Source organism: Haliaeetus albicilla, chromosome Z (genome assembly GCF_947461875.1).
Source record: "Haliaeetus albicilla chromosome Z, bHalAlb1.1, whole genome shotgun sequence".
Lineage (NCBI taxonomy): Eukaryota > Metazoa > Chordata > Aves > Accipitriformes > Accipitridae > Haliaeetus > Haliaeetus albicilla.
Window position 1 is genome coordinate 72,616,555 of NC_091516.1, and position 27,948 is coordinate 72,644,502.

The window sequence follows — 27,948 nt, forward strand, 5'->3', positions numbered from 1 at the left end:
CAGTGCCCAGCTCCTAATTTGTTACCTGTTCCCAGTTTGCAACTGGTTCCCAGTCCACCAAGCCCAGTTTGCAACTGGTTCCCAGTTTGCAATGGCCAGTTCACTGCTCATTCCCAGTTCACCACTGGTTCCCAGTTTACAACCCCCCTCCCGCACTCCCCGCCCAAAAAAAACCAGCACAGTGACTTCGAAATTATTCTTATTTCTTTTTTTTCTTGTCTTCCTTCTCTTTTTTTCTTTTTTGATTCAGCAGGAAAAGGGCCCGGCCGGACCCCCCGAGCATTAAACAGTATTTTTTTTTTATTTTTATTTTTCATGCACTAATCGCATCGGCCCTGGAAAATGTCACAAATTGTTAAAAACGTCTTTAAAAGAAGCGGAAAAAGGCAATGTCTATCACCAAAAACTACGGGGCGGGAGGTTTGTTAGACCCTAAAAATACAAAGAAAGAACCGTTAGCGCCGGCGTTGCTCCTGCCGACCCTTTTGCCGGCGCATCTCCCCACCCCCCACCCCCCCAGACCCAAAAATTCAATTTATTATCTTTTTTTTTTGGTGGAGGAATCACTTAAATGATGAATTTTGATTTTTGGGGTTTTTTTGTTGTTTGTTTTTTAATTTACAGTGGGGTGGGACCCCCACCCAGAGATTTTTTTTTTAATTATTTAAATAATTTACGTCCTGCTTTAAAAATGACTTTTTTCCGATATGACGTTCCTATTGTATGACGGGGTTATCCCCCCCAAAAAAAGGGAGGGTTCAACCTAATGGGAAAAACCTAAATCCCCAAAATTGGGAGTTCTATCCCAAAACTGCACTGGGATCTGGCGGGTGAGGAGGAGGAGGAGGACGAAGATGTGGCGGTAGGGGGAAAATTGTTAAAACGTAGTGTTTTGTCCCATTTTGGAGGGGGACGACAAGCAGCAATGCATCCGTCTCCCAGTTTGAATTTTGCCCAATTTTGCCTTTTTTTTCCCCCAGCCCTTTGCCAGCACTGACACTCCCCCCTCCAACACCCCCAAAGGCCCCTCCGGCTGCACCGAAAGGCACCAAACCCCCAATTTTTAACAGCAAAAAACCCTCCCCCGCGGTGAGAATTGTTTTTTTGTTTGTTTGTTTCTTTTTTCATACTTTTCGGGTTTATTTTCTTCTTTTTTTTTTTTTTAATTCTTTTTGGGTTTTTTTCTTCTTTTCAGGGTTTTTTCTTCTTTTTGGGTTTTTTTTCTTCTTTTCGGTTTTTTTTTTTGGCCAGTTTTATTAAAAAAAAAAAAAAGGCAAAAAAAAAAAAAAAGGCCGGCGGCCACTATTTACACCAACACTTTTGTTTTAAAGCACGAGACTGGAGAAATTGGGGGAAAAAAAGCCCTTTTTGGGGGTTTCCATGGGCTGGAGGAGTCTGTGTGTCATCCCCCCCAAGGGGTGGTTGGGAGGGGGCAGGTGTTTTTGGGGGGTTTTGGGCTGTTTTCATCACTGGTGGCGGGGAGTTGAAGGGGGTTTTTGGAGGTGTCTTAAAGTGCGAAGAGACCCAGGAGGGGCGGCAGGAGCCTTCCCTGTGCTCTCCCAGTGGTACCATGAAAATCCAGTTTAAAACCACCCTGGTACTGGGAGGAGGGGTGGGGGAAGAACCCATGTGGACATCCAGGTGTCCCCATCCCCCAGGGGTCCAAACCCCCCTTTCCTGTGGGATCCGGGTGTCCGAGCCACCCCCACCCCCCCCCCGCATCCCCGTCCCAGGGGGACCCAGGCAACCTGGGCACCCCCCCCATTCCCAAAGGCGAACCAGGTGTCCTTGCTGCAGCCAAATTCCAGCTTTCCTTCCCCAAGCTGAAACGCGTTGAACCCAACTCCAAAATTGGCACCGGCTTTTCCAGAGGAAAACCTGCAAATCCAGCCAAAAACAGGATTGGGGGGGGGGATGGGGGCAGTGGGCCCAACCCCCTCCCCTCTGGTAAGTGCTTAATGCCAAAATCCCTGGAGAGGGAAAAACCGCAGGGTGGGGTGGGAGGGTCCTGGCCAAAAGGCAATGCTGGACACCCACAAAGGCTTTTTGGGGGATGGGTGGAAAGCGGGGTAGGTGGGGCCCCAGGGAGGTCCTGGGATTCATCGGATGACTTGTGGGATGCGCCGGGTGACAGATGAGCCTCGAGTCATCTCAGATAAGTCTTGAGATGTGTCGGATGACCCTCAGGACGTGTCGGCTGAGCCTCGGGCCACATCAGACAAGCCTTGGGCTATGCTGGACCGTGTGGGATGAAGTGTGGGCTAAGCTGGACCACGTGGGATGATCCTCGGGCCCTGGTGGACCATGTCAGATGAGCCTCATGTCATGCTGGACCATGTTGGATGAACCCTGGGCCACGCTGGACCATGCTGGGTGAGCCTCAGGCCATGCTGGACCATGTCGGATGATCCTTGGGCCATGCTGGACCATGGTGGATGAGCCTTGGGCTAAGCTGGACAATGTGGGATGAGCCTTGGGCTAAGCTGGACCATGTGGGATGAGCCTTGGGCTGCATCAAACAAGCCTGGGGCTGTGCCGGATCACACTGGATGAACCTCAGGTCCCATCAGATGAGCATCAGCCCATGCCAGACCACACCAGATGGGCCTCAGGCTGCACCACAGCATGTTGGATGAGCCCTGGGCCGTGCCGGGCCATGCTGGGCAAGCTGGGATGTGCCGGACGAGCCTTGGGCCACATAGGATGGCCAGCGCCAGGTGAGCCACCAGCTGCATCCCATGGAATGCAAGGGGGTTTGCTGGCGCCGGGGCCAAGCCGAAAAGTCCAGGGGCAGATGGAGAAGCATCCAATCTGCCGAGCACCCTGGCACATGGGTCCACTGGCTCAGCCCCACCGTCCCACTGGTGCCAGATCCGCTCCTCAGCCCCCTGCCCAAACCAAAAGGTGGGGAAAAATCCTCCTGCAGCCCCAAGTCCAGCTGCCCTGGTACGCTCCCGCCATGCCCAAGTCTGCTCTGGGGCGGGAGAGGGCGAGCCCAAGCCCGGCGTTCACTTCCCTGTCTCCACTGGGCGCCCCAGACCAGACCAAGATTCTTGTGGGGTTTTTTTTCCGGTTGGTTTTTGTTGTTTTTTGTTTTTTGTTTTTTGTTTTTTTTTCCCCGGCACCAGCTCACAGCGTGTGCTGCTCTGTGTGCAGCTGGGCTGGGAGGAGTGGCTGGACGGGTGACTGTGGCGATGGAGGTGGGGTCCGGGGAGGTGAGGGCTGAGCCATGCCTGGCGTTGCGGGGAGGAAAGGGGTGCCAGGGGGGGCGGCGGATGGAGAACCAGGAGTGGCACTGGGGGGCTCGAGGATGGGCCGGTTGTAGAAAAAGAAGGGGCACTGCTGGATGAAGAGTTCGATGATTGTCTGGTAGGTGCGGGTGGCCGTCAGGGCGTCCATCGTGCTGAAGTCGGGTCTCATCAGGGTGGGCCAGAAGCAGATGGAGAGGTTCTCGCTGGTCATCAGGTTCACCCGATGGTTGTGGCTGACCCTGTGGTGGGAGAGAGAGAACAAGACGATGCCAGTGAGGTGCCAGCAGGGCCCCCCCCCCCCTCGCCCCCGATTGCCTCGACGCCATCCGGCTGCAGAGGCGAGCCCCAGTACTGGTGTTGTGGCAGGGGCAGGGGGGGCGGGTTGGGGTGCTCCTCCCCGTGTCCCAGGAACCCCGATATGTACTTGTTCAAGTGCCCGATGACGTATTTGAAGACCTCATAGTTCTCCTTGGGAAACTTCCTCAGAACTTCCTTCAGCGCATGGAGCTTCTGCTCCCGGTCGTTGATTTCTGCCAGGAGGAAATGCAGAGTCGGGGGGCTGCTGTGGCAGAGAAATGCTTGCCGGGCATCGCAGCTGGTCGTGGCAGCATCCCGCCGTGGGATCCCTCCTCTTTGTGGGGGGGGATTTTTGGGCCACTGACTTAAGCGGATCATCAGTCTTTCCCAACCCAGCAAAAACCCACGCGGCTCACGGGTGCAGGATGGCGCCGAGCGGTGATGCTGGGGCAGAGCATCTCCAGCCAGAAACGGGCTTGGAGGGTGTGAAATAATGAGGAGACATGCCTGCAAATGGGCTTTTATGGTATTCATTAATGAGATGTGCCCACAAATGAGCCGGTATGGTATGAATTAATAAGGAGATAGGCCGGGCTGGGGTGGGACGATGGTCAGGACCCCCTGGGCATACTCACTGTGGGCTTCCACCAGCTCAACCTGCATGGTGTAGGGGACCAAGGGCTCGGGCAGCTCGGAGAAGAAACTCTTCATGGCACCGGCCACAGTGTTGACAGTGAAATCCTTCTCAGCCAGGTCCAGCCCGTGATCTGCAAAGGGAGAGAGTCTCGGGGTTACATCCCCAGGTTCGTGGTCGCAGCCCGAAGTGCTTCGGGGGTGCAGGAAGCTGACAGGGAGATTTGCTCTGAAGCAGCTCGTCGCTGCCGCCGGCAGAAAACTGCCTCCAGCCACCAACCCCAATCTCCATTTCACAGAGGATCCAAACCCTGACGCACAGCAGGCAAACCAGTGGCAGGAGGGGCACGAAAATGGATAAAACACTCAGAAAAACGTGGGGACCAGAGAGTCCTGGTGCCTGGCGTCACTCATTGGGATGGCATGGGGCAGTGCAGCCGCAGTGAGCATGTCAGCCTTGTCCAGGTTATAAAAACTACAGGGCTTAATTGTGCCCAAACATGGTATCATCCCAAAACCACTTCGGTGGTGGTGGAGGGGATGTAGGCACGTTGGGTGCGGGCATCCCTTGAGTTTTGGGGTGAGAAAGGAGGAATCTCGGTGGCAGAGGTTACCCTGGTCGAACTGCCGCTGCAGGCTCTCCATCTCCGACTTGTTTCCACTCACGCGATAGATGCCTTCAGTGCTCAGCCCTGGTGAGGAAAAAAGAGCAGGTATCAGTGCAAGGGGGGCATGAGCAAATGGGGTGGGGGGCTTTCGGGACAACCCCCCTATAAACCCGTGTTTATAGGCATTAAAATCCGTATGTCTCATTTGCTCCCCAGAGCCTGGAAGTGATGACACCCCAAATCCCTACCCCTCCGTGAAATCCTGCTCCTCCGGGATATCCTAGTTTAAACCCAGCCTGTGATCTCATCCCAACAGGGAGGAATTTCCCTATTTATTATTTTTAACCTTTTAAACCCAGCGCCCCGCTGAGATCTCTTTTTTCATTCAAAAATTAGGAGGTACAGCAAGTTAACATCAAAGTTGAACCAACCCGCCCACAGCTCCATGCAGAATTTCTCACCCCTGACTTATGTTTTTACCCCCCATTCTATTTCTTTTTACACGGCTCCTCCAAACCTCAACCTTGATTTTAGGTGATTTATCCCCAGCATAGCATTCAACTCCTGACATCGCTTTGTGCTCATTTAAAGCGTTAATGATTAATTCAAATTACAGCACACTGTGATGACTGACATCTCTTCTGCGCAAGGCATTTCCGCCTAAATAATGGTCTTTTTTTTTTTTGGTGTACAGAGTGGGGAAAAAGAAACAAAACCTGGTCTCCCTGAAAACACTGCCTGGATTTTCCGGATGAGAGACCAGGGGGGTGAAGCGTCACTGACTTGTTTTTTCTTGGATGCGGCAGTGGTGTTGGCTCATGCTTTGCCATCGGCAAAAAAAAAAGCCGAGAAAGGGGAAGCACCCACCGCCTGATATCCCCATTACAGTTTCCTGGAGCAAGAGCCTGGTGGGGGAAAAAGCCATCAGAAAAAAAGCATGGAGCTTATTTTGGTGTTAATTAGGGCTGCCAGAGGCTGTAGCCATCAACATCAACCACTTGGAGGGAAAGGTGCAAGGTGGATGCACCCAAAAAAGTCCCACCTGAAGGTAGCCGGAGTTATTTCAACCCTTCATCTCTGAGGCCGGGATGGGAACAGCAGATGTCCAAGGCTGGTGGTTCACCAGGCACGCCCATTTCCCCAGGTAATAAAAAGGGATCCAGGGAAGAGTTTTATGCCTTCTCAGAAAAAACCACAGCGACCTGAGCTTGTGATGAAGAAGAAACCTCCCCATGCGCTGCCATCGCAGCTTGCAACAAGACCTTTCCCCCCAGGCAGAAAGCTCCGCAGCCGGTTCCTCTTACCTGTTGCTTCGATGTACTCAATGCATCTCTCAATAAAGATGGGGATGGGTTTCTCCGGAGTCACTACATTGGTCAAAGGCACCCCAAAATAGTTGCTTTCCCATGTCGTCTTCGTGATGGACGGCCGAGGTTTGGGCTTTGGCTTCTGTGGGAGAGAGAAGAGCAAAGTTGAGGCAAATACCCCAAATATGCCCGTTTATTTAAACACTTTAATCTGCAAGTTGACCCGTTACCATGGAGATAGGAAGGATGCAGAAGCTGCTCTTAAAATTTTTACATGGCGAAGGGTATTGGAAGCCAAAATCCAGTTATTTTGGCAGGAGCGACACAAGCCGATCCAACGGGGCAAGCCACAGCCCCAACAAACTCCCGCTGCTCCTTGGCCAACCGATCCGTGCTGAGCGTAGCTGTGGATAAAGCCTAAAACACAGCGATCACTTTGCCGGGCTGAATTCCCAGCTGGGCCAGATCCAGCAGGAGCTGCGGGGAGAAAAACCCTCCTGGAGGTGCTCCCGCATCCACAGCATCCTCACTGACAGCCGCAAGACCCAGATAAGATGCCAGTTTCAGTGGATTGCTATTTATTCAAGCAACTTATTATCTATTCCAAAGCATTAGTATTCATTACAATGAATTATTATTATTTATTCTAATGGATTATTATTTATCCCAATGCATTATTATTTATTCTAATGCACTGTTTACTCCAATGCATTATTAATTCCAATGCATTATTATTTATTCTGATGTATTATTTATTCTGATGCAGTATTATTTATTCCAACGCATTATTATTTATTCCAATGCATGTAATATTATTATAATATTATGAATAAGACACTTATTCAAGCAGGCTGCTATTCTTATTTACTAAAGTGAATGATTATCATCGTAATGTATTTATTCAAGAGAGAGGCGGGGGTGGTGGTTACAGAAGAGGAAGCCACTTCTCCCAACACTCCCTTCCCTGCTACAGAACATTAAACCTGACCGAAGGCTTTGCAAAGCTGACGAATTTCATCCCAAACGTTGTCGCTCGCCAATGTCTAAGGTGGAGCCTCCTGGATGTCATGGCTTAGGTGAAAAATAAATGGCGACACTGTTTTCATCAAAATGGGCATTTTTGTCAGTCTTTAGCTGAAAAAACCTCTCCGGGTGCTGAAGGGAAAGACCAAAAAAAATGGGAGAAGCCAATGGGACTTCACCCAACTTGATGAACTTCTAAGATGAAGCAGCTGGTCTGGTTGATGACGGGAGAGCAGTGGAGTGTCCACTTGGGCTTGGCTAGGACTTTTGACACCTTCTCCACCAGATTTTCCTGGAGAAGCTGTTGATGAGCAGAGGGTAAGGTGGGGTGAAGACTGGCTGAATGGCCAGGCCCAAGGGGTGGTCATCAGTGGAGCAAAGTCTAGTTGGAGGCCAGTGCCCAATGGACTAGCCCAGAGGTCAATCTGAGGTCCAGTCCTGTCTAACATCTTCATTAATGATCTGGATGATGGGGCAGATGTACCCTCGGCATGTTTGCGGATGACACCAAAGTGGGAGCAGAGCGTTGTGCTGCCATCCAGAGGGACCGTGACAGGTTGGAGAAACGGGCTAATGGGAATCTCATAAAGTTCAACAAGAAACACAGAGTCTTGTCCCTGGGGAGGAACAACCCCAGGGACACACTGGGGGGCTGGGGGCCACCCAGCTGGAAAGCAGCTCAGCAGAGCAGGACCTGGGGGGCGGGCTTGGTGGACACCAAGCTGACCATGAGCCAGCAAGGTGCCACAACAGCAACCAACGGTGTCTGGGGCTGCATTAGACAAAGCGTTGCCAGCAGCTAGAAGGAGGTGATCCTTCTCTCCTCAGTGCTGTTGAGGACCCACCTGGAGTGGTGGGTCCAGCACTGAGCTCCCCAGTACATGAGAGACATGGACATACTAGACAGAGACCTTCTAGTGGCCTTTCAATATATAAAGGTGCTTATAAGATGGAGAGAAACTTATACTAGGGTCTGCAGTGACAGGACAAGGGGTGACAGCTTTAAACTGACAGAGGGGAGGGTTAGGTTGGACACAAGGAAGAAATCCTTTGCAATAAAGGTGGCGAGACACCAGAGCAGGTTGCCCAGAGAAGCTGTGGATGCCCCATTGTGGGAAGTGTTCGAGGTCAGGTTGGATGGGGCTCGGAGCAACCTGATCTAGTGGGAGATGTCCCTGTCCATGGCAGGCGGTTGGACTGGATGGTCTTTGAAGGTCCCTTCCAACCCAACCCATTCTATGATTCTACTATCAGAATTTTGCTACTAAACTTTAAGGAAAGAGCAAAATAAACCCCACAACATATCACCAAAGCAAAGGTGGAAACCCAAATGCTCCTCCAGCCTGGGCAAGGCGGTACCTGCCAACACACACCATTCCCAACAGCAAAATGAAGATGAAACTGTGACTTAAAAATAAATCCCCACAATTAAGGGGGAGAAATTAAAATGTCAAGAACTGCTATTAGTGGCAGCATCTGCTGCCCGGCCACATCCCTTGGCTTCCCCTTGGAAAAGGGGAAGTGCTACAACACAGCATGGGACCAAAGCCCAAAAATGCTGTCTGGAAACTCCAAAAAGCCAGTTATAAACCCAAACAAGCCAGTTATAAACCCAAATCCGCCAGCTGGAAACCCAGTCCCATCAGCAAAGCCTCCTCCCCTTGCAGAAGAGTGCAGCCTGCTCTCCTCTTAGCATGTCCCACGCCATGGGAGTGAGTGTATCCATCGCCCATAAGGGAAGTTTGTGCCCCTGTGGGTATTTCGGGAAGACTCAAAACACCCATTTCCGGGGGGAGTCTCGAAACACCCTTTTTGTATGAGAGCAACCGGCTCCCCCCAATCCCCAAGCACCCCCCGATGAGTGGGAGCGTCTGGACAGAGCTTTTTTTAATGCAGCAAGCAGAAAACGATGCTTCAGCAGTTGGACGCAGAAGGGAAATTGAGGAAGCTCTCAGCATGACAGAGCAGGGAGCGGGATCATTCCTGGAGACCGAAGGCATCGCACCAGGCCCATCCCCTCCCCACCAAGGAGAAGAGGATTTTGGTTTGCTCCTTCCTGCTTGGCAGATCGTTGTGGGCAGCTCTCCCTTTGTTTCCAGTGGAAATTAATAATGCCTCTTAATTACCGTGATTGGTTTTGCAGCAGCAGGCAGCTCCAAGCAGGACGTCCGGCAGCTGCTGCTGCTCCCTCTGCCAGGTCAGGGGGAGCACAGCCCCCGCTTCCCTTCCTCCTCCTGCCTCCCCTCTTCCTCGCACACATATATACACCCACATCGTAATGTCTGCGTGTATAGTGTACGTGCCTGTATAGATGTGTACATAACAACATGGGCGCGTACATGTATTTGTGCATATAACTTGTGTGTTTGCATGTGTGTATATGTATATAACTTCTATATGTGTGTGCGTGTACATAACACTTATGTATAAGATACGCGTGTGTATATAATATGCACATGCGTATATAATGGTGCATTGTGTATATGTGTGCTCATGTGTATATGTGTGTACATAAGCATATGCATATGTGTGTATATAAAGCGTGTATGTATGTGTGCACATGTGTGCATGTGTGTAATGTGCATATGTATATGACCTCCATGTGTGATGTCTGTGTGTATGTATATTTAACATGTGTAATGCATGTGTATATTTAACATGTGCATGTATATGTCTGTTGGCATGACATGAGTGCCTCTGTATATGCCATGTGTGTGATATCTGTACATATATAACATTTGCATCTGTGTACATATATAATGCCTGTATTGTATGTTTCTGTATGTTGTACATATATGTGTGTGCATGTGTGTGTGTGTGCTTCCATTCCACTGCAGTGCCACGCATTTTCGTTCCCATGGACCATGCAAGCATGACTTGGCTTCTCCATCTGCATCCATGCGTGGGACCCAAGATGTCCACCATGTCTTGGAGTGGGCAGGACACCCACCACATGCCCAACACTGCCACATCATGCGTAGGGCTGTGTGGCTTTGATGGCCAACCATTGGCGATCGACATGCCAACTGCTGGCCAAGAATTCCAAAGATTACTCAACCACGCAACACTGCAGACCAGCAGGCTTGTCCAAAACCAGTTTCACCCTCCAAAGAGCAGATCCACAATTGTGCCAAAGAGCGGCAGCAAATCCAGGTGGATATAAGTCTGGTTTTGTAGAGCTGTGGCAGCACGATGCGCCTAGAGAAGAGCCTTGAGAAAAGCCACCCAAGAGTAGCAACAGACAACAACTTAGATGGGTCCTCAACTTACCAGCGTCTTCCCTGTTCAGACACATCTAGCTTCACCCCATTTCTTTAAATGACTCTATGCCAACAATAGTGCCTTTACTCCATTCATCCATGTTAAAGAGAATTTACAAGGCAGATGGAGGCCGCATTTCCAAGCGCCCATGTTTCAGCTAATTGTCCCTTGAAACTCCTAACTTCTGAGCACGGAACAAACTTTCTCAGAAGAGTGTTGCAAGGGTGGAAATGATGGAGTTGATTTTGGCATAGGACTGCAAGTTCACACAGCCCATGCCAGCAGTGACTTAATGCACGATAAAAAAATAAAATAAAGAGATTCTGTGCTCACCCTACTCAATCAATCAGTAAATACATGAAAAACACACCATGAATGCAACGGCAGGGGCTCCCACCCTCCTTCAGGCTTTACACTTGGCGATACGTCCTGACCTCTACCCCGCAAATCCCATGATCGAAGGGCAGAAAGCACCAGCCTACCTTTGTCGTCCTTCTCAGGCTGCGCAGGATGTTCCTCCTCCTCGGATCTTCCCCGTCAGCTGTTTCATAGGGGATAACAGCATTATCACCTTTATACCCTTGGGAAGTCTGGTCCTCCTCTTTCTTTCGAATGGGTCCCAGCTCATCGTCGCTCCCAACACTGAAGCTGGTTCGGTAGCTAGCAAACCTGCCCAGCCTCGTGCAGCGCGTCCGATACAGCACGGGCTTGCTAACGACTGACACCTTGCGGCCCCGCTCCAGGGAGCTGGTGTCCATCTCGCTGTCCGAGCCGTTGCCACTGCCATTCGATTGGGTTTTGTTAATATTTCGGATGGTAATAATCTTGCCCTGGGTGCTGTCGTGAGGCACGGAGTAGATGTTCTCCTCTTCATTTCTGGGTTTGACCACAGCGTCCATTGGTTCAGCGTAATCGGAAGGATCGAAGCAGTCTGTGGGCAACCAGCTGCTAGAAGACATGGACTTCCTCTGCCCATCCCGATGCCCCTGCTCCAAAAATGACAGGTCTCCCTTTGTAATGTCAAAATGCACAGGGGGCTTTGGTTTCACTGGAGGAGGTACTTTGTTGTTCAGCTTGCTTTCAAAAGTGCTCATGACGGAAATGAAAGACAAGCCATCGTTCCCCTCCAGCTCCATGGAAAGCTTTGAGTGGTCTTTGGGCAGGGCGGGCATGGATGTGTCCTCTCTGAAGGGGCTGTAGGTGGGGGGCTCGATGTCCTCCTCTGAGTCCTGCAGGTTGGAGTTGCAGAGAGGGGAGCCTGCTCGAGGTGAGTTGAACACCTCCTCTGTTGTGCTGCAGGCTTCGGCCACGTTGTCGTACATGTGGGTGGCTTCGATGATGTTTTTTTTCTCCACCACGTCCTTAAAAAATGAGTGGAAAATCTCCAGCTTATGCTGTGGCTGGCTACAAGGTATCGTGGTGAACTTGCCATCAATCTCCTGGGCGATCTCCTCACCCTCGGTGAGCTGCTCTCTGCTCAAGTCGTTGTCCAGGATGTCTATGGAGCCGTCCGTAAGCGCCACAACTTGTATGGGGATGATATCCTGCACCTCGCAGAGAAAGGCACGTAGCATGGCCAGGGATGCCTTGCGTTTCGCTGAGTAAAAGACAATGTACCCATGGACGAGCCGGCTTTTCCTAATGCTAAAGGAGGAATGGTAGGAAAGGAGTGAGAGCTCCACGCGCCTCTTGTGCGGCCCAATGGATAACTCAAGGAGGACGGAGCTGCTGCTGCCGCACTGTGAAGGTCTGTAGGTCTGGGACTGCAGGATGGGTAAAAGGATGTCGTCCGCGTTGAACGGATCTCCGCACATCAAGCACATGACGATCCGAAGGTCAATGTCCGCCAGGTCTTTGATGCTGGAGGTTGAGCTGACGAGGTTTAAGTTGCGTTTTGAGTCCAGCAGCCCCTTCAAAACCTGGCTGATCTGCTTCTCATTGATGTTACGGCCGTACCCGATGCCAGCAGATGCGGGGTCCAGAAAGACACACTGCAACTTGCTCGCGATCTGCTGGCCTTGCTGTATCAAGCTATGTAGCGTCTCGCCACTGGTGTCCCCCCTCTTGTTAACAAGGATGAGCGTCAGAGGAAGGTGAACCAAGTGATTATCCCTCCTGCCAATGGTTGACTCTCTGCTCTTTTCGATGCTTTCCACCACATAGGACAACGACTCCTTCGAGTTGTAAAGGCAGAGACAACCATGAGGCTGAAAGGTAGGCGTCTGGAAAGAGTTAACAGGGAGCCGGACGTTGCCCTCTATCGGCCTCAGGGACAGCTCGTACATCTTGCCTTCGATCACATACTTGTCATCGTTGGTGCAGAGTGCCCGGATCTCATTGGCCAGCTCGCGTGCCAAACCGTCCTTGCCGAGGATCACCAGATTGATCCTGTCGATGTTGGAGTCCAAAAGCAAGTTCTTCTGGTTGCGTTCGGAGGGCCTGATGAAGCGGGAGCTGATCAGGTGCTCGATTTTAGAGTCTATGCAAACCGGGCAGCTTGGACATGTTTCTTTTGTTGGGTGGTACACGAAGTGGATGTGCTTCAAAATAAGGGCGTCCCGCTCAGCCTGCAGCTTCTGCAGGGCTTTGAACCTTTGCTCTTCACCCAAGACATCCTGAATGACGCCCATTTTCTCCTTGCTGGGTTTAGCGTCAAGCTCCAGTTCATAAAACAGCTCCGAGTACTCCAAGAGCAGCTCCTGAAACTCCTCCTTCGCCTTTTCTATAATCTGTTTTTGGTGCTTGCTGTAGATGTCCATATAAATAGACTCCTCCAGCCACATATAAAAATCCTCGTTCATAATGAAACTGCGTGCTTCCTCCCAGGGCTTCCCAGGTGTGATGAAAGGGGAAGTCTCCAGGTTTTCTTTGAAAGCTCTTCTCATTTCTGCCCTTTTCCTCTCGTTCCTCAGCTTTTCTAAATGAGCTTCGTAGAGCTGCTCAGCGGGCTGAGTCTCCATCAGGTCGAAGGGAATGCGCTCGTTCTCCGTGTTGTCAATGTGGCTTGTGGCATCCCAGGGCGTCTCTTCCAGGACAATAAACCATTTCAGAAAGTCTGGCTTCGTCTCCAAGAGCTTCTCCACTTTTATGCAACTCAGGTGATCTATTTCGTCCAGGTCCGGAATGAGGGCTTCAAACGCTTGAGGAAGCATGGCGAGATACATCTTCCGCCGGCGCTCTATGTGCTCCTGCTTGAGGCGGTGGACATGCTGCAGAAACAGCTTTTTGGCTTTCTGCGTTCCTTCCAGGTAGACATAATCCTGATACTCTGGAGAGGACTGCATCTTGCGGCTCATGTTTGACCATGTCTCGTTGTGGTTTTTGACGATGCGGCTGACCAGCCACTCATACTTGTCTTTAGCAGCAGCTATCTGTTGACTTTGCTGTTTCAAAGCTTCGAAGTAGGGGATGATTTTAGTCTTTCCCCGGCTTTTATCAATCAGCTGCACTAAGGTGCTGAAAGCCAAGTCAATGTTCACATTGGATCTAGCTGACGTCTCCACAACCTGGAGGTTCTTTTTGCTTAAGGCAAAAGTATGTGCATCCCTAATGTACCGCTCCACGCCTTCGTCACACTTTGTCAGGACCACCACGATGGGCTTTTTTGTTTTCGCTAGTTGATTGTAAAGATTTGAAACAAATTTGAGCTGATCATCAAAGTTCCTGTTCATACCCCTGCTAACATCAATGCAGAGAAGAAAGCCATCCACCAGCAGCTTTCCATCCGGCATCTGTTTTTGTTCAAAGTCCTGTTCCAGGCCAAGCTGATCAGTGCAAAAGTACATGAGCTTTTCAGCCGATGCCAGTTTGGTTGCAGCAGCCCTCTTGATATAGGGCTGCAGGGCCGTGCTGCGGTGAGGCTGAAAGGTCTGGTCATCAATAAACTCCGTCTGTTCCACAACATGCATTTTACATTCGACGCAGTCCTCCAGGGAACGCACAACTTCCCCCCAGTAGAGGAAATGGTCATTATTGACCACCCTTCCCCCAAAGTCACTGGTGCTGAGAACTGAAGTGTGGTCCAAATGAAACTCATCCGCGCTGGGCCGTACAAACCGGTTGCAAAGGCAGGATTTCCCAATGCCGCACTGCCCCTTCTCCTTCTCCGTTCCAGACAATCCCACCACGCTAATGTTATAGGTGGGAATGCGAACATCTTGCTTTCTTGCCATCATCATCATCCACACATCCTGTCCCAGTCAACCGTTTCCAAGAGGATCAGTGTTTCTGGCACCCGAGAGGATTAGTGTTTCCGGCACTCAAGAGGATTAGTGTTTCCAGCACCCGGTGCAACTTGAGAGCTCAGTGGAAGGTGGGGTGACAGTTCTCAAGCCAGGCAGGGCGCCGGGGTGATGAAGTTCGTCGTTCCCATCCTGTATGTACCAGCAGCGCTTCAGTTCTTGCTGGTCCCCATCATTGGACGGCCGACGTTTCCCCCTAGGAGAAAAAGAAACAACCATCAGCATTTCAGCTCAGGAACCCCAAAGAGACCTAATTCTGCCCGTACCATTTTATACACCTCGCACTTGAACACTAGCGCTGACGCCAGGGAGATACTGGCAGCAGCCAAGACGTGCCAACCGCAGCATCCGACTGAGCGCTAACCACAGTGGGTACTGCTTCCCCACTGTCATCACAAGCGGCTTGCGGGCGCAAACCACAAGCCAACCGTGTCACGAAGGCAGATCAAGGTCATGGTCTGCCCCCCAGCCGGGAACGGAGCACGAAAAACAGGTCAGCAGCGGAGGGAAGAGCTGAGGGGACCCACAGCAGGGCCTGGGGGAGAGGGCTTGCTTCCCGGGCGTTTCCAAGTCAACGCTGAAAAGAAAGCAAGTAAAACAAACCATCCCGTCTTGTCTTTGCTTTTTGACCTAAGATTGCACATAGCGCTGGCTTAACACCCAATACTGCTTCTACCAGGAGGATTACCTCTTCACTCCCCGTGGATAGATGGGATCTAGTAGGATCAGAATAGCTGGAAAGAGAAAAAAAAAAGCCAGCGAGATCCATCTAAAGCCTTGAAGAGGCACCCCAAGCATGAGCTGACACAAGGGAGTCCTCCCAGAGGGAACAGTATTAGAGGGAGAGATGATTCTAATTACGGCTCCTGAAACTATGAGCGTGGTCAGACACTGAAAAAGGTTGCCCAGAGAAACTGTGGATGCCCCATCCCTGCAAGTGTTCAAGGTCAGGCTGGATGGGGCTTGGAGCAACCTGATCTAGTGGAAGATGTCCCTGCCCATGGCAGGACAGTTGGACTGGATGATCTTTGAAGGTCCCATCAACCCAAAACCTGTGATTCTATGAAAAACGGCAGTTGAGATAGTTTGCTTTACAATCCAAGAATGGAAGTTTTCAGCTTATGGCAAAAATCAAAATTAACTTGCATGCAGATGACATTGTGGGTCGTTGGAACAATCCAGGAAGCACAGCCTTCCACAATGTCTCCTCCACTTTGATATCTGGATGGTGCAGTTCTTCCAGTTCCCCAGCTGGATTGAATCACACAACAGACAAAGGCTGCTGTGAACCTGCCACACTGTCAGGCGCTTTGCTTTCAAAAACCTACCCTGACATTCATTTGATCTCAAAAAACCCACATTTCACCCCTCCATGAGGTCACCTGCATCAGTCAAGCCACCAGGTTACGTGATCTGAATGCCATGAAGAAGTGGGTGTTTAAGCTTAAACACAAGAAGTTCGGGCATTTCAGGAGTCAGTCTGCAAACTCTTGGCTCTTCTGTGGACACGTTATTTCCTGCGGGAACATCACTTATTGGCAGCGTGTGTCACTCCTCAAGGTGAGACTCTTGCAGGTAAAAAGGTGTAACAGCCGCAGCACCAGTGCAATGTAAACTATGCTGCCGAGCTGCTGTCAAACCTTTAATTACTTCACCTAATTATTCATCACTCAATTTGAAGGAATGCAGTTACTCCCTGGGAGGCTGGACGGGGCTCAGGGCTGCTTGTACAGCTTCTTCTGCTGCTCCACTGGAAACCACTCTTCCTGCTGCATTTTTCCTCAATCCTCACTGCTTCTCCCCATTTTGGAGGATGAGTCCAGGTGGATGCCAAGCACCCAGACCCTGGCGAGACATCAGCGTGCTCCGGCTTACCCCTGGTGCTGTTTAAACTGGTTTGTCTGACCGGCGGCCAAACTGGCAAGCCGCTGCGGCTCTCCTATCTCCCCTCCAATGCTCCCATGCTCCAGTCAGAGAGCCCAGCTGATGCGGCAGCTGGAAACACGGCACAGGCACAAGGACAGAGGGATTCCCCCAAAGTTGTAAATTTTTTCTCCGTGTCCCAGTAGCAGAAAGTCCCTGAAATGGGTCGTTTGGATCTTTGCAAAGATTGATTTAAGCTTTTAACCATCTGGGTCCGAAATGCTTAATCTCGTGCAACAGATGGGCTACCCTTCGTCACGCAGCAGGACGAAGTGTCTCCCCAGCCATGCCCAGCCCTCTTGCAGACATAAAACCACTTTCCCAATTTTCTGCAAAAAATAAAAACCCCTGGAGCTGCAGAGCTGCTGGTTTCCAAGACCAAATCTGTGATGAGTGAGGGCAGCAACATACCAAGCGTCTAACAAGGGGGAGGAAGGGCCGGCATGGAGGATACTGCACCACTGCCCATGTTAATCCTCAGCGCAAAGTGGGCAATTTATTAACAAATTACAGTACGTGCCTGGGCCAGGCGACAGCATTGTCCAATGAATTTCTGACAAATTTGGTGAAAATCAGATTTTCTGTTCTCTTTTGCCTGGTGGGGAATCCGCCTTTTTCTGTTCAGCTGGCAAAACTCACGGTACGCACAGTTGCAGAAGCACTTCCACAGACAGGTTTTGGGAGCAAAAGTGAATTCCAGCAGAGGCAGCTCCTTCAGCTTCCCAGCATCACCTTCATCCTGCTCACGTTTGCTTGCACAAGCATTTCCTATGCTGGCAAAAAGCAACAGACTGGGATATCTGAGCACACCGTGGGTGGGGTTTCCACACCAAAATTATAGAAGTTAGATGTGGATAATAGTTCAAAAAAATCACCGCGCATCCTATGCAACTCCTGAGAGCCATTTCCCCTGCTTCCTCTTGTGGATCAGCTTCATACCTTTAAAATCAGACTTTAAATACAAAAAAAAAAAGTTAAATGCAAGGTTTCAGAAGCACAGCGGCGTAAAAGCAGGTTTTGGGGGAACACGGGGACATGTGGCGGGATCAGTCCTGGCCAGCGCATGGGAGCATGCCCGTTTCCACCGTGTTTTTCTGCACATGCTGCAAAAGCAGCTGGAGGGATCAGCCCGGTGTGGGGATAAGTAACCCACCCCCAGATTCAGACCCAGGAGCCACAGAAAGCTTCACACCCACCCTGCTTTTGGGTGCGCTCACACTCATGCCTGCGTGTCCTCAGCTCCCCATTTAGCTTAACCTAACGAAGCGATGTCCTTTATCCTCTGCTCGGGGCATGGGAAGGGGAAAATTGGTGTCAAACGGCGCTCGCTTTCATTTTCTCCCCTAAATCTCTGAGTCAGGAGTTACTCATTTATGCCACAAAGTCCAGCCAGGAAGACCAGGAAGAAGAAGGGACCTGCTCTGTTAATTCCCAGCAAAGCAGGGGGAATTTAGCTCTTGTTTCCTCTTAAGAAGCTGGCAGCAGAGCCAAAGAGAAGGAAAAAAATAAAAAGGTATTTTCTGCTCCCAGATACCTGAAACCTGGATATGACCACAGCCACCAGTGACAACAGCTCACACAGTCCTGGCTGCCGATAAGCCTGGGCGGCTGCCGGCACTCAACCCAGCTTTCCACGCCAGCCCCCAATGCTCACTGCATGCGTGTGTCGCAACAGTCCCAGAATTAATAGTACGTTCAATTAAGCAGCTTCCCAAATGCTATTAAACCAGAGACAAAGCTTTCTTCATGCTCTCTGTGGCACTCACCAGGGTCACGAAGGCCCTGGCGGGTGCTGCAGGAGGAGAAACTCCAGCTTGTGACTCAAAAACCCCTGAGGAAAGGGGACCCGACGGCAATGCGGACACCGCCAACCAGTTTTTGGCATGGCTTTTCATTTATTTAAGGGGAATGACCTCCGTGTTGCAGCTCTCCCCAGGTCGATGGGATCCTCTTCCTCCTCAACCTGCTGCCACAGATGCCCAGGGCACCGAGTGCTCTGCACAGCATGAAGCCAGGGGCTAAAATAACAGCAGAACAGCATTCCCAATGGGAAATCAGACGAAATTAAATCCAGGGTGCAGAGGGTTTAAGGAGACACACTCCACCCTCAGCTACACCTTGTCTGTGGAGCAGTGACTGGCTGGACCACAGCCCGCCATGGGACAAACCTCTCCGTCCAGTGTGGTCTTGCATCCAGAACCCCTCTGAAATTTGCATTTTTAAGAAAACCGAGCGTTTAGTATAAGCATTTTAAATTAAATAAGCTAAGGTTCTAAATTAGAAGCTGGACTATGCAGAGGCAGAGACAAAAAGAAATGGCAGCCCCACAGTGCCTTGAGGGGACACAGGGCACCTCCAGCACTTTGTTTTCTGGGTGTATTAACATCACCAAAAAAGTCATCCAGAGCTGCCCGGTGATGGGGTCCCCTGGAGATGCTGCTGCTCCCCAAGCTCTGTGTCTCTCTGGCTGCCAGTTAAACCAGCTGGTGCCATGGACCAGCCTCAGATGTGAAACCTACGGTCGTTCTGTCCTCTGCAATCGGCAAACCTGAACTTGCTTGAAGCCCTTAAAAAAAAAGCAACCCTCAACCTTGAAGCTTAAAAACGAAAGGAGTGGGTTCGGCATTCCCCTTCTCTGAGGAAGGCACATGGCACAAACCCACCACAGCAGCCAATTCAGGTACTCTGGAGCCAGGCTTGCTTATCTCAGGCATTTCGGTGAGCGCAGCCGTGGTGTCATCGAAGCGCCACAAAATAATCTGACGGCTTAAACGGTGGAAATACCTGGCCAGGAGCCAAGCGGCCTGGGCTTGCTCTCCCCAGCTGGATCATTAAATCTTTGACTAAAATGAAAGGCGGGGGGGGGGATAAGTATGTGGTTAAACAGTATCTCACAACAGGCGGGCAAAGGTTTTTCTGCAACGAGGTGGCATCCAGGACCATCTCACGTCACAGCAAAAGTGAATCCGCGTCCAGGGTAATGTTAAGCAAAAATAAATACACCTTGAGGCTACAACTGCTCTCCAATAAACTACTATTTATCCATCGTAAGATAAATATCCCAGACAGTTATTCACATCAAAATACCATAGCAGAGAAAAAGAAGAATCTTCATTTAAGTGCCATTTCTTCTCATCTAGGTATTTAAAAGTTGCCACAACGCTACCTTCAACACAGCCTCAGAATGTGGCAATGCCTCTGCGTTTGTCAACTCGTAAAAAGGCTTTAAAAACAATCCAGTAATCCTGAGACAAAAGGCAAAGGTCAAGTGCTATCATGATGGGGAAAGGAATAGGCAGTGCTGCGTGAATATTAATCATCTCCATCCGCTGGCTCATCTCCCACAGCTCTCACCATGAGAGAAGCACCAGGCAAAATCAACCTCTTACGGGGCTTGTTTGGGGGTATTTTTTTGGTGTGCCGGCAGCAGAGACAGACCTGTTCTTTCACCGTCTCTCTGGTGACACATAGGAAAGAGTGATGCGTGGCAAGGTGCAAGCTCTCTGTGGGGACTCATCCATCGCCTCAGCAAAAGCAGGTTGCCTGCAAAATGGCAAGCTTATCCCCTAACGAAGGGGGTTTCACAAACGAGCAGACTGACCGGAGCACCTGTAACCCCCTTCCCTGGCCAAGGCCAGCTCCTCCAGTGGTGTTCCTGGCAGGAGAATGAGAGAAAACAGCTTTGAGGTGGGTTGTTAGAAACATGGCATCGGGTTGAGTTGTTGGCTCTGCCAACAGCTTCACGAGGGCTTAGACTGCAGGGTTACACATAGACATATATATATATGTACACGTGTACGTGTGTGTACATATATATATACGGAATTATATATATATATATATATATATATATGGAATCATAAAATGGTTTGGGTTGAAAGGGACCTTCAAAGACCATCCAGTCCAACCCCCTGCCATGGAGAGGCACATCTCCCACTCGATCAGATTGCTCCGAGTCCCATCCAACCTGACCTCAAATGCTTCCCACAAGGAGGCATACATAGCTTCCCTGGGCAATCTCCTCCGGTGTCTCACCACCCTTATCACAAAGAATTTCTTCCTTGTGTCCAACCTAACCCTCCCCTCTGTCAGTTTAAAGCTGTCGCTTCTTGTCCTATCGCTGCAGACCCTGGTAAAAGTTTCTCTCCATCTTTCTTATATTGAACAGCTGCAGTAAGGTCTTCTCTTCTCCAGGCTGAACAGCCCCAACTCTCTCAGCCTTTCTCCGCAGCACAGCTGCTCCAGCCCTTGAACCATCTCCGTAGCCTCCTCTGGACCTGCTTGAGCAGACCCATGTCTGTCTTGTGCTGGGGACCCCAGAGCTGGACGCAGGGTGGGGGGTCTCAGCGGAGCGGAGCAGAGGGGGAGAATCCCCTCCCTCGACCTGCAGCCCAGGAGACGCTTGGCTTTCTGGGCTGCAAGCACATATTGCCAGCTCATGTCCCAGTTGTCACCCACCTGCATCCCCAAGTCCTTCTTCACAGGACTGCTCTCCATCCATCCCTCCCCCAGCCTGTGCTGGGACAGGGGATTGCCCCCACCCAGCTGCTGGACCTTGCACTTGGCCTTCTTGAACCTCATGAGGTTCATTTTGGTCAACTCCTCCAGCTCGCTCTGGATGGCAGCTCTTCCCCTGAGGATACCAACGGCACCACTCAGCTTGGTGTCACCTGCAATCTCACTGTCTAGGTCGTTGATGAAGGTATCAGAACAGTACTCGTCTCAGTATGGACCCCGATAGACACCACTCATTGCTGATCTCCATTTGGATGTTGAGCTGTTAACTACAGTCAATGTATATGGGCATACATTTATATTTATCCATATTTATGGACCAACTGGGGCCCTTCCTGGTGTATTGCCACGAACAGCCCCAGAGGCATTCAACCCAACCAGAGCAAAACCCAACCAGAAACATCTCTGCAGTGGGGATGGAGCTGTTCATCCCACCCAGCCTGGGTGGTTAACAGCTCCACCACCAACCACCTCCCCGAGAACGTACCAGAGCGTTAATCACCCTGACCCGGTGGCTAGCAAACTTGAAACTAATTTTCAAGAAAAATAAACTGGGGCAACATCCAAATGAGTCAGCAAGGAAGAGGCCAAAGGATGTCAAAGTCGTAGAGATCCCTCAGTGAAGGAGCAAACACCAACTGTTGAGTCCCAGCCCAGCCGGGCAAACACTGGTGCACATCACTTAAGTCAGCCGTGGCTAGAAGATGACTAATTAGGCTTCAAGCTCAGCATGAACAAACGCATCACCTTCTGTGACAGCCACGCCAAAATCTCATCACCATAAAAATCACTTTTACACACCCAATTCCCAACTGCAATTGCAATAAATCCAGTCTCCTTCAGAAAAATGAGCAGACCTCACCGCCTCAACCCCTTGCCCACCCCACCTAAGCCAATTCACCTCAAAATGAGGGTCACCATTGCCCCACAGCTGTCAGATGGCTGCAGACACCACGGACATGAAGCTCAGCACATGCCTACCCCCCATTTTCCTGGTTTCACCAGAGTTTGGAGGCAGGGAGGGAAGACGCGGCCATGGGGAGGGATGGATCTCGGCCACGATCTTATTGGGTGTCTTTCTGCAGGGTTTCACAGCCCCCCTGGACGCTCCCCAGTCAAACTGCCTGGCTCCGAGGGGACCAGCTCCTCTCCCAGCAGCACCAAGAAAACCCACCATGGTTTAGAGGGATGGCAGAAAATTATCCAGGTTTAGCCCCCACGCTAAAACACGGATCTCTATGAGATGCTCACGATCAGGTCACGCTGCTTCAGAGAGGACAAGCTTCCAAATCGGCATCCCTAAAATCACTCTGGATTCAGGTAAAGCCTAAATCTCTCCAAAAATCACCATTTGCTGATGCCTCGAGGTGGGTGATGCTCTGAGGACTGAGGGAAAACCTACCCGGTAAGCAGACGTGGCCAGGGAGACACCGGGAGGGAACCGAGGCTGCTGGGCAAGAAGGAAAAAAAATAGACTAAAAAAAAAAAAAAAAAAAAGAGCAAAGCAGGTGTGGAGAGGAAGGAAGAGCCAGAGCGCAGACACCGACCCTCTCTGGGAGATGCTGCTCATGCCGCGCTCCAGTGAAGGTGCTGTTTCGGATGTGCCACTCCCTGAATCCTGTCCTCTGAGCCAGGACGAGGAGATGCGCAAGTGCCTGAGCAAGGAAAGTCCTAAAATCGGACGTTTTGCACAGCTAGGAACCACAATAGCTTTTTTTTTTTTTTTTTTCCCCAAGGTAGCAAAGGAAAAACTGAAGCTCCCTGAGGCTCGGAGGTGAGCGGTGCTGCCCCAAAGCGCCCAGGAACATGGACAGAGAAAGGGAGGGATTAAAAAAAAAAAAGAAAAAAGAATTTAAATTTATTTTTCCAAGTGCTGTCAAAAGCCTGACAAAGCATGTTACCCTAATGAAGCTTCCCTGTATTGGGATGGAATAAGGAAAGCAGCAGGAGCCTTGGCATAGGAGCAGGCATCCTCTGCCGCGCAGCCTCGGCACCCGGCTCAGCACCTTTTTGGGTTTTTAATTTTAAAATCAAGTGGTTTCTCAAGTCTGTCCACCCCCCCCCCCAGTTGGTGGGGCAAAAGCAGAAATAAATGAATTCAGGCCATTAAAAATTACATCACCAGCCGGCCCAAGCGCGCGTCAGGCCCGTCTTTATCTCTGCAGATTTAAACGCCAATTACCGGCGGCTCGTGCGGATACGGCAGCTCCTGGAGAAAAAAAAATTAAAATAATAAAAATCACTACCAAGAAATCAAAGCCCCCATTTCCGTTAAAAACCCCAAATATAAAGAATCATTGTGCGAAGCTTAATCTCCCAGCAAACGCCTTAACTGTTTCCCCGGCCCACAGCCGGCGCCGTCAATTTATTACCAAATAAAAAGACGCTTTTTAATTGCCGGTGGGCATCGTCGCAACGACGGCTTCGTTCTGAGAGAGCCGGGGCAGCTGCCGGTGGGCGGCTCCGGCACCGTTCGAACCCCAAGCTCGTCTCCGGGGGGGTTGCTGCCGCCGCCGGAAAAGCCAAATGAACATGGGTTAGCAGGGGAAGATTTCGGAAACGGGCCGGAAAAATGAAAAGGGGGGTGGTAAAGAGGGGGGCATTTGCCACCCAAAAAGGCGGATGCTGGAAACGCCCCCCCCCCCCCCCCGAGTGGAGGGGACACCCCAAAAAGGCAGCAGCACCACAAAAATCAGCCTGAGGCTCTCCCCCCCTTTTCTTTTGGTGAGGGGGATTAGGGCTCCCTCCCCTGCTTGGGGGGGGGGGGGGGCTAGGAGCTTGGTTCCATGGCTGTCCCCACTGTGGGGGACCCCCCCAAAACCCCAGCCCCTCCATGAGACCCTTCGCAGGGGAATCTGGGGGAGGGCAATGCCTACCTCCCCCCCCTCCTCAAGTGGGCGGACAGGGTGATTCCCCCCCCCCCAAAGTGGGGCTGCAGCCCCTCACACCCTGCTGAGCAAGCCCTCCCTCTCCATAAAGGGGGGATCTTTGGGGTTGGGGGGGAAAAGCCCCCAAGCTCTTAATGGTGGTGGGGGGTCTGCATTCCCTGCCCCAGAGGGGGAGTTCCCTCCCTCCACCCCCTTGCTGGTGGGGGGGCCACGGATCCTTTAAGAGGGGGTGTGTCTCTCCTTCCCCCTCCTAGCTTGGGGGGCCAACCCCCTCTTAAGGGGTCTCCCCCTCCCTCACTCACCCTCTCAGGCCTCCTTTAGCCTGGCGGTGGTGGTGGGGGGGGGGGGGGTGTCTCTCCTCCCAGGACCCCTCCCCTTAAAGGGGGGCTGTCTCCCCACCCCAGGGACTCTCCCCTAACTGGGGTCTCCCGCTCCCAAGACCCCTCCCCTAAAAGGGGGGGGGGGGGCATCTCCTCTCCCCAGGAGGTGTCTCCTTTAAGGTGGGTGGGGGGTGTCCACACCCTGGACCCCTTCCCTTAACGGTGGAGGTCTCCCCTCTCCTAAACGAGGGGGTCTGCCCTTCCCAGACCTCTACCCTAAGGGGGGGGGGGGCTGTCTCCCCTCCTTGGACCCCTCCCCTTAAGGGAGGGGGGGAGACCACCCCCCCCGAGGGTGGTCTCCCCCCCCGCCCAGACCCCTCAACGGGAGGACCCCCAGGCCGGGGATGAGCCGCCTCCCATCCCCAAATGGATGGGGGGGGGGGGTGGGTGTCCCCCCTCTCCTCCCCGGGCCGAGGCCCCGCTCCCCCCCCAGCTCCCCCCGTCGGGGCTGTCAGCCGGCCCGGCGGACCCGCGGCCGGCGGGGGTGGGGCGGCCCCATTGTTCCCAGCCGGGGGGGGGGGTGGGGGGTGGGGGGAAGAACCCAGGACCGCTCCTTACCGTGACGGCGGCGGCGGCGGGGGGCCGGGCCGGGGGTGGCGGGCGGCGGCGCCATGTCCCCCCTCGGGGCGGCGGCGGGGGGCGGCGGGCGGGGCGGGGGCGGCGGGGCCGCCGGGGCGGGCTCGGCCTGTAATGGCGGCGGCGCCTTCCTCCCCCTCCCCTCCTCCTCCTCCTCCTCCGCCTCCGCCTCCTCCCGCGCGGACGGGGGCGGGGGGCAGCGGCGCGCGCGGGGGCGCGCGCGGGGCGGGCGGCAGCGCATGCGCGGCGGGCGGGGCGGGGCGATGCGGCAGCGCGCGGGGAGGCGGGAAGGCGGGGGGAGGGGGCAGGGAGAGGGTCGCGTAGGCGCATGCGCGCCGCGCCTGCTTTTGGCCGCCGACGGATCCCCGGTCCCCCCTTCCTCCTCCTTTCCTCCTCCTCTTCCTCCCGGTATCACCGGGGCCCCGCCTGAGAGCGGGCTGGGCCTCACAGGGGCAGCCCCGGTCCCGGTAACCACGGAGCCCGGGAAGGGCCCCCCCCCTACACCGCGACCTACGAGGCCTGGCCGCGCCGCGGCCTCCACTACCGCCAGGCGCGACCGCCCCCTGCCGGCGGCGGGCGGCGCTGGGCGAGGCGGAAACGGTGGGGGGATGTATCCTGGCATGCTGTGCGCGCGCAAAGCCCGATGGGGAACGTAGTCCGATAGCTACTCCCCAACTACGAGTCCCGGCGTGCCCCGCGGCCGGAGCGGATATCCGGCGGGAGGAGGCGGGCCGGTCCCTAGCCAGCGCCGCGGGGAGCGGGGCGAGGGGGGGGGCTACAGACCGGGACCGTCATGGTGAGGAGCGGGGGGACACACCGGCCCGAGGACTGGGGGGCGGCCGGGGGCTCCCCCTGACGCTGTCTGCAAGGGGGGGGAAGGCCTTGGAGGAGGGATATTGGGGTGTCCGGTCGGGCGGGTTCCCTATAGGGCGCCCCATTGTAGAGTCTTTACTGGGGGAGGGGGGGTACTGAGGTGCCCCGTGGAGAGGGGTGGCTTGGGGGGGGGTCCACAGTGTGGCCCCTTATAGTGTTCCTATAGGGAGTGGCTTGGGGGCGGGTATTGGACACCCCACCCCCGTAGGGCAGGGCAGGTTGAGGGGGGTCCTGTAGGGCACCCCTTAGGGAAGGGCTATTGGGGCAGCTCGGGGGGGGACGACCCCATAGTGTGCCCCATTATAGTGACCCTTTGGGGGGGGACCAGGGTGCCCCATAGGGCAGAGCAGCCGGGGAGGTGTACTTTACAGGGTCCCTATAGGGAGACATTTGGGGGGGGGGCAGAAAATACCCCCAAAAAAGGGGATGGGGGGAGGGAACTCCCAAAACCTGGCTCTGCCCCCCCCAACTCCTCTATTTTGCCCCCCCTTCGGTGCAGATCCGCTTCATCCTGATCCAGAACCGGGCCGGGAAGACCCGCCTGGCCAAGTGGTACATGCAGTTTGATGATGATGAGAAGCAGAAGCTGATCGAGGAGGTCCACGCTGTCGTCACCGTCCGCGACGCCAAACACACCAATTTTGTGGAGGTAACAGCCCCAAAAGGCTCCAATTTCACCCCAAATCCCCTCCCTCCCAATCCAGGAGATGAGTCTGGAGCTCCAGGAGCAGCCTCGAGTCTGAGTGCTGTGGCTTTCACCAGTGGGGACGAAGCATGCGGCTGTGCTTGGCTGCATCCTGCTCCTCCCAGTCCTCCCAGTTCCCCTTTTTTATGTGTGTGTCCCCCTCCCTTCCAGTTCCGCAACTTCAAGATCATTTACCGACGCTATGCAGGGCTTTACTTCTGCATCTGCGTTGACGTCACCGACAACAATCTGGCTTACCTTGAAGCCATCCACAACTTCGTGGAGGTGAGGCGACTCCCCACCCCCCTTTTCCTCGCTCCTTGGCTTTTAATTAATGTGGTTGCGCTAACGACTGCACCGCTCCCCGGTTCCTTATCACTGGGCCGCATCCTGCCTGTTCCTCCCTCCCACAGGTCCTCAATGAATATTTTCACAACGTCTGTGAGCTCGACTTGGTCTTCAACTTCTACAAGGTGAGGAAAGGGGTGTCAGGGACTCCCCTCCTGCCCTGGAGGGGGGAGAAGTTTGGGGGAGCCCCCACCCCATGTGGGGGAGTCCTGGGGGTCTGGGGATGCTCCCTTACGCCGCTGGGGCCCGGCCGCAGGTCTACACAGTGGTGGATGAGATGTTCCTGGCCGGGGAGATCCGGGAGACGAGCCAGACCAAGGTGCTCAAGCAGCTCCTGATGCTGCAGTCACTGGAGTGAGCTGGGACCAAACTGCACCCCCCAGCCTTTCCCCCCCCCCCCCTTGGAGCCCCTCGGGGGGCAGCGTGGGGGTCTTGGTATTGTGTGTGTTGTCGCCCTCCCCCCTGCTTCTCCATGTACCCGTCATCGTGTTGTGAATAAACATGATTGCGATTTCCCAGAGCCCCCATACCTGTCGGGGAGTGGGGGAAGAACTGCCTCTGTTTTGGCACAAAATGGGCGGGGCCACAAGCCCCCCCCCCAACTCCTTTGCCCCACTGGGGGTGGGGGGGCTCAGCCAGGCCCCCCACAGCTGGGTCAGTGTGGGGCAGGGGGTCACTGTCCCCCCACATCCAGCCCCTTCCTGCTCCTCTGCCTCTGTCCATGGCCCTGTCCCTGCTGGGGGGAGTGGCCAGGGACTCTAGTGGACCCGTAGGAGGGATGGGGACCCCAGGGGCTGGCCCAAGGGACGTTGGGTGGTGCTAAGGGCTATTGGGGTACCCCAAGGTGGCTGGGGACAGGTAGGGTGGCAGAGGGACCCCCAGGGGCAGCTGCGGGGACCTCCGAGGTTAACCAGGGACTCCTGGGAACCCTGAGGGTGGCCCAGAGGACCCTCAGGGCACCCAGGGACAGGTAGGGTGGCAGAGGGACCCCCAGGGATGGCTGGGGGGAACACCAGGATGGATAGACTCCTGGGCCTAAGTGGGGACCCTGGGGGTGGCTCAGGGTACCCCCAAGGTGGCTGGGGACAGGTAGGGTGACAGAGAGACCCCCCAGAGTGGCTGGGGAGCCCCTTTGGTGG

At 53.3% G+C, this 27,948-nt stretch overlaps 2 protein-coding genes across 2 annotated transcripts; one reads left to right on the top strand and one right to left on the bottom strand.

The window, feature by feature from the left end:
- Positions 1-594: 594 nt before the first annotated feature.
- ARHGAP35 (Rho GTPase activating protein 35) lies at positions 595-25,063 on the bottom strand. Its single transcript, XM_069775672.1, has 8 exons — positions 24,886-25,063; positions 23,177-23,268; positions 10,863-14,817; positions 6,094-6,238; positions 4,796-4,873; positions 4,184-4,315; positions 3,676-3,781; positions 595-3,490 (listed from the first exon to the last, which is right to left on the bottom strand). Exons 3-8 carry the CDS (start codon positions 14,559-14,561, stop codon positions 3,130-3,132), a joined length of 4,521 nt encoding a protein of 1,506 aa, XP_069631773.1. The 5' UTR covers positions 14,562-14,817; positions 23,177-23,268; positions 24,886-25,063; the 3' UTR covers positions 595-3,129.
- Positions 25,064-25,538: 475 nt separating this feature from the next.
- Positions 25,539-27,329, top strand: AP2S1 (adaptor related protein complex 2 subunit sigma 1). Its single transcript, XM_069775681.1, has 5 exons — positions 25,539-25,699; positions 26,276-26,425; positions 26,633-26,746; positions 26,875-26,934; positions 27,066-27,329. Exons 1-5 carry the CDS (start codon positions 25,697-25,699, stop codon positions 27,165-27,167), a joined length of 429 nt encoding a protein of 142 aa, XP_069631782.1. The 5' UTR covers positions 25,539-25,696; the 3' UTR covers positions 27,168-27,329.
- Positions 27,330-27,948: the final 619 nt, after the last annotated feature.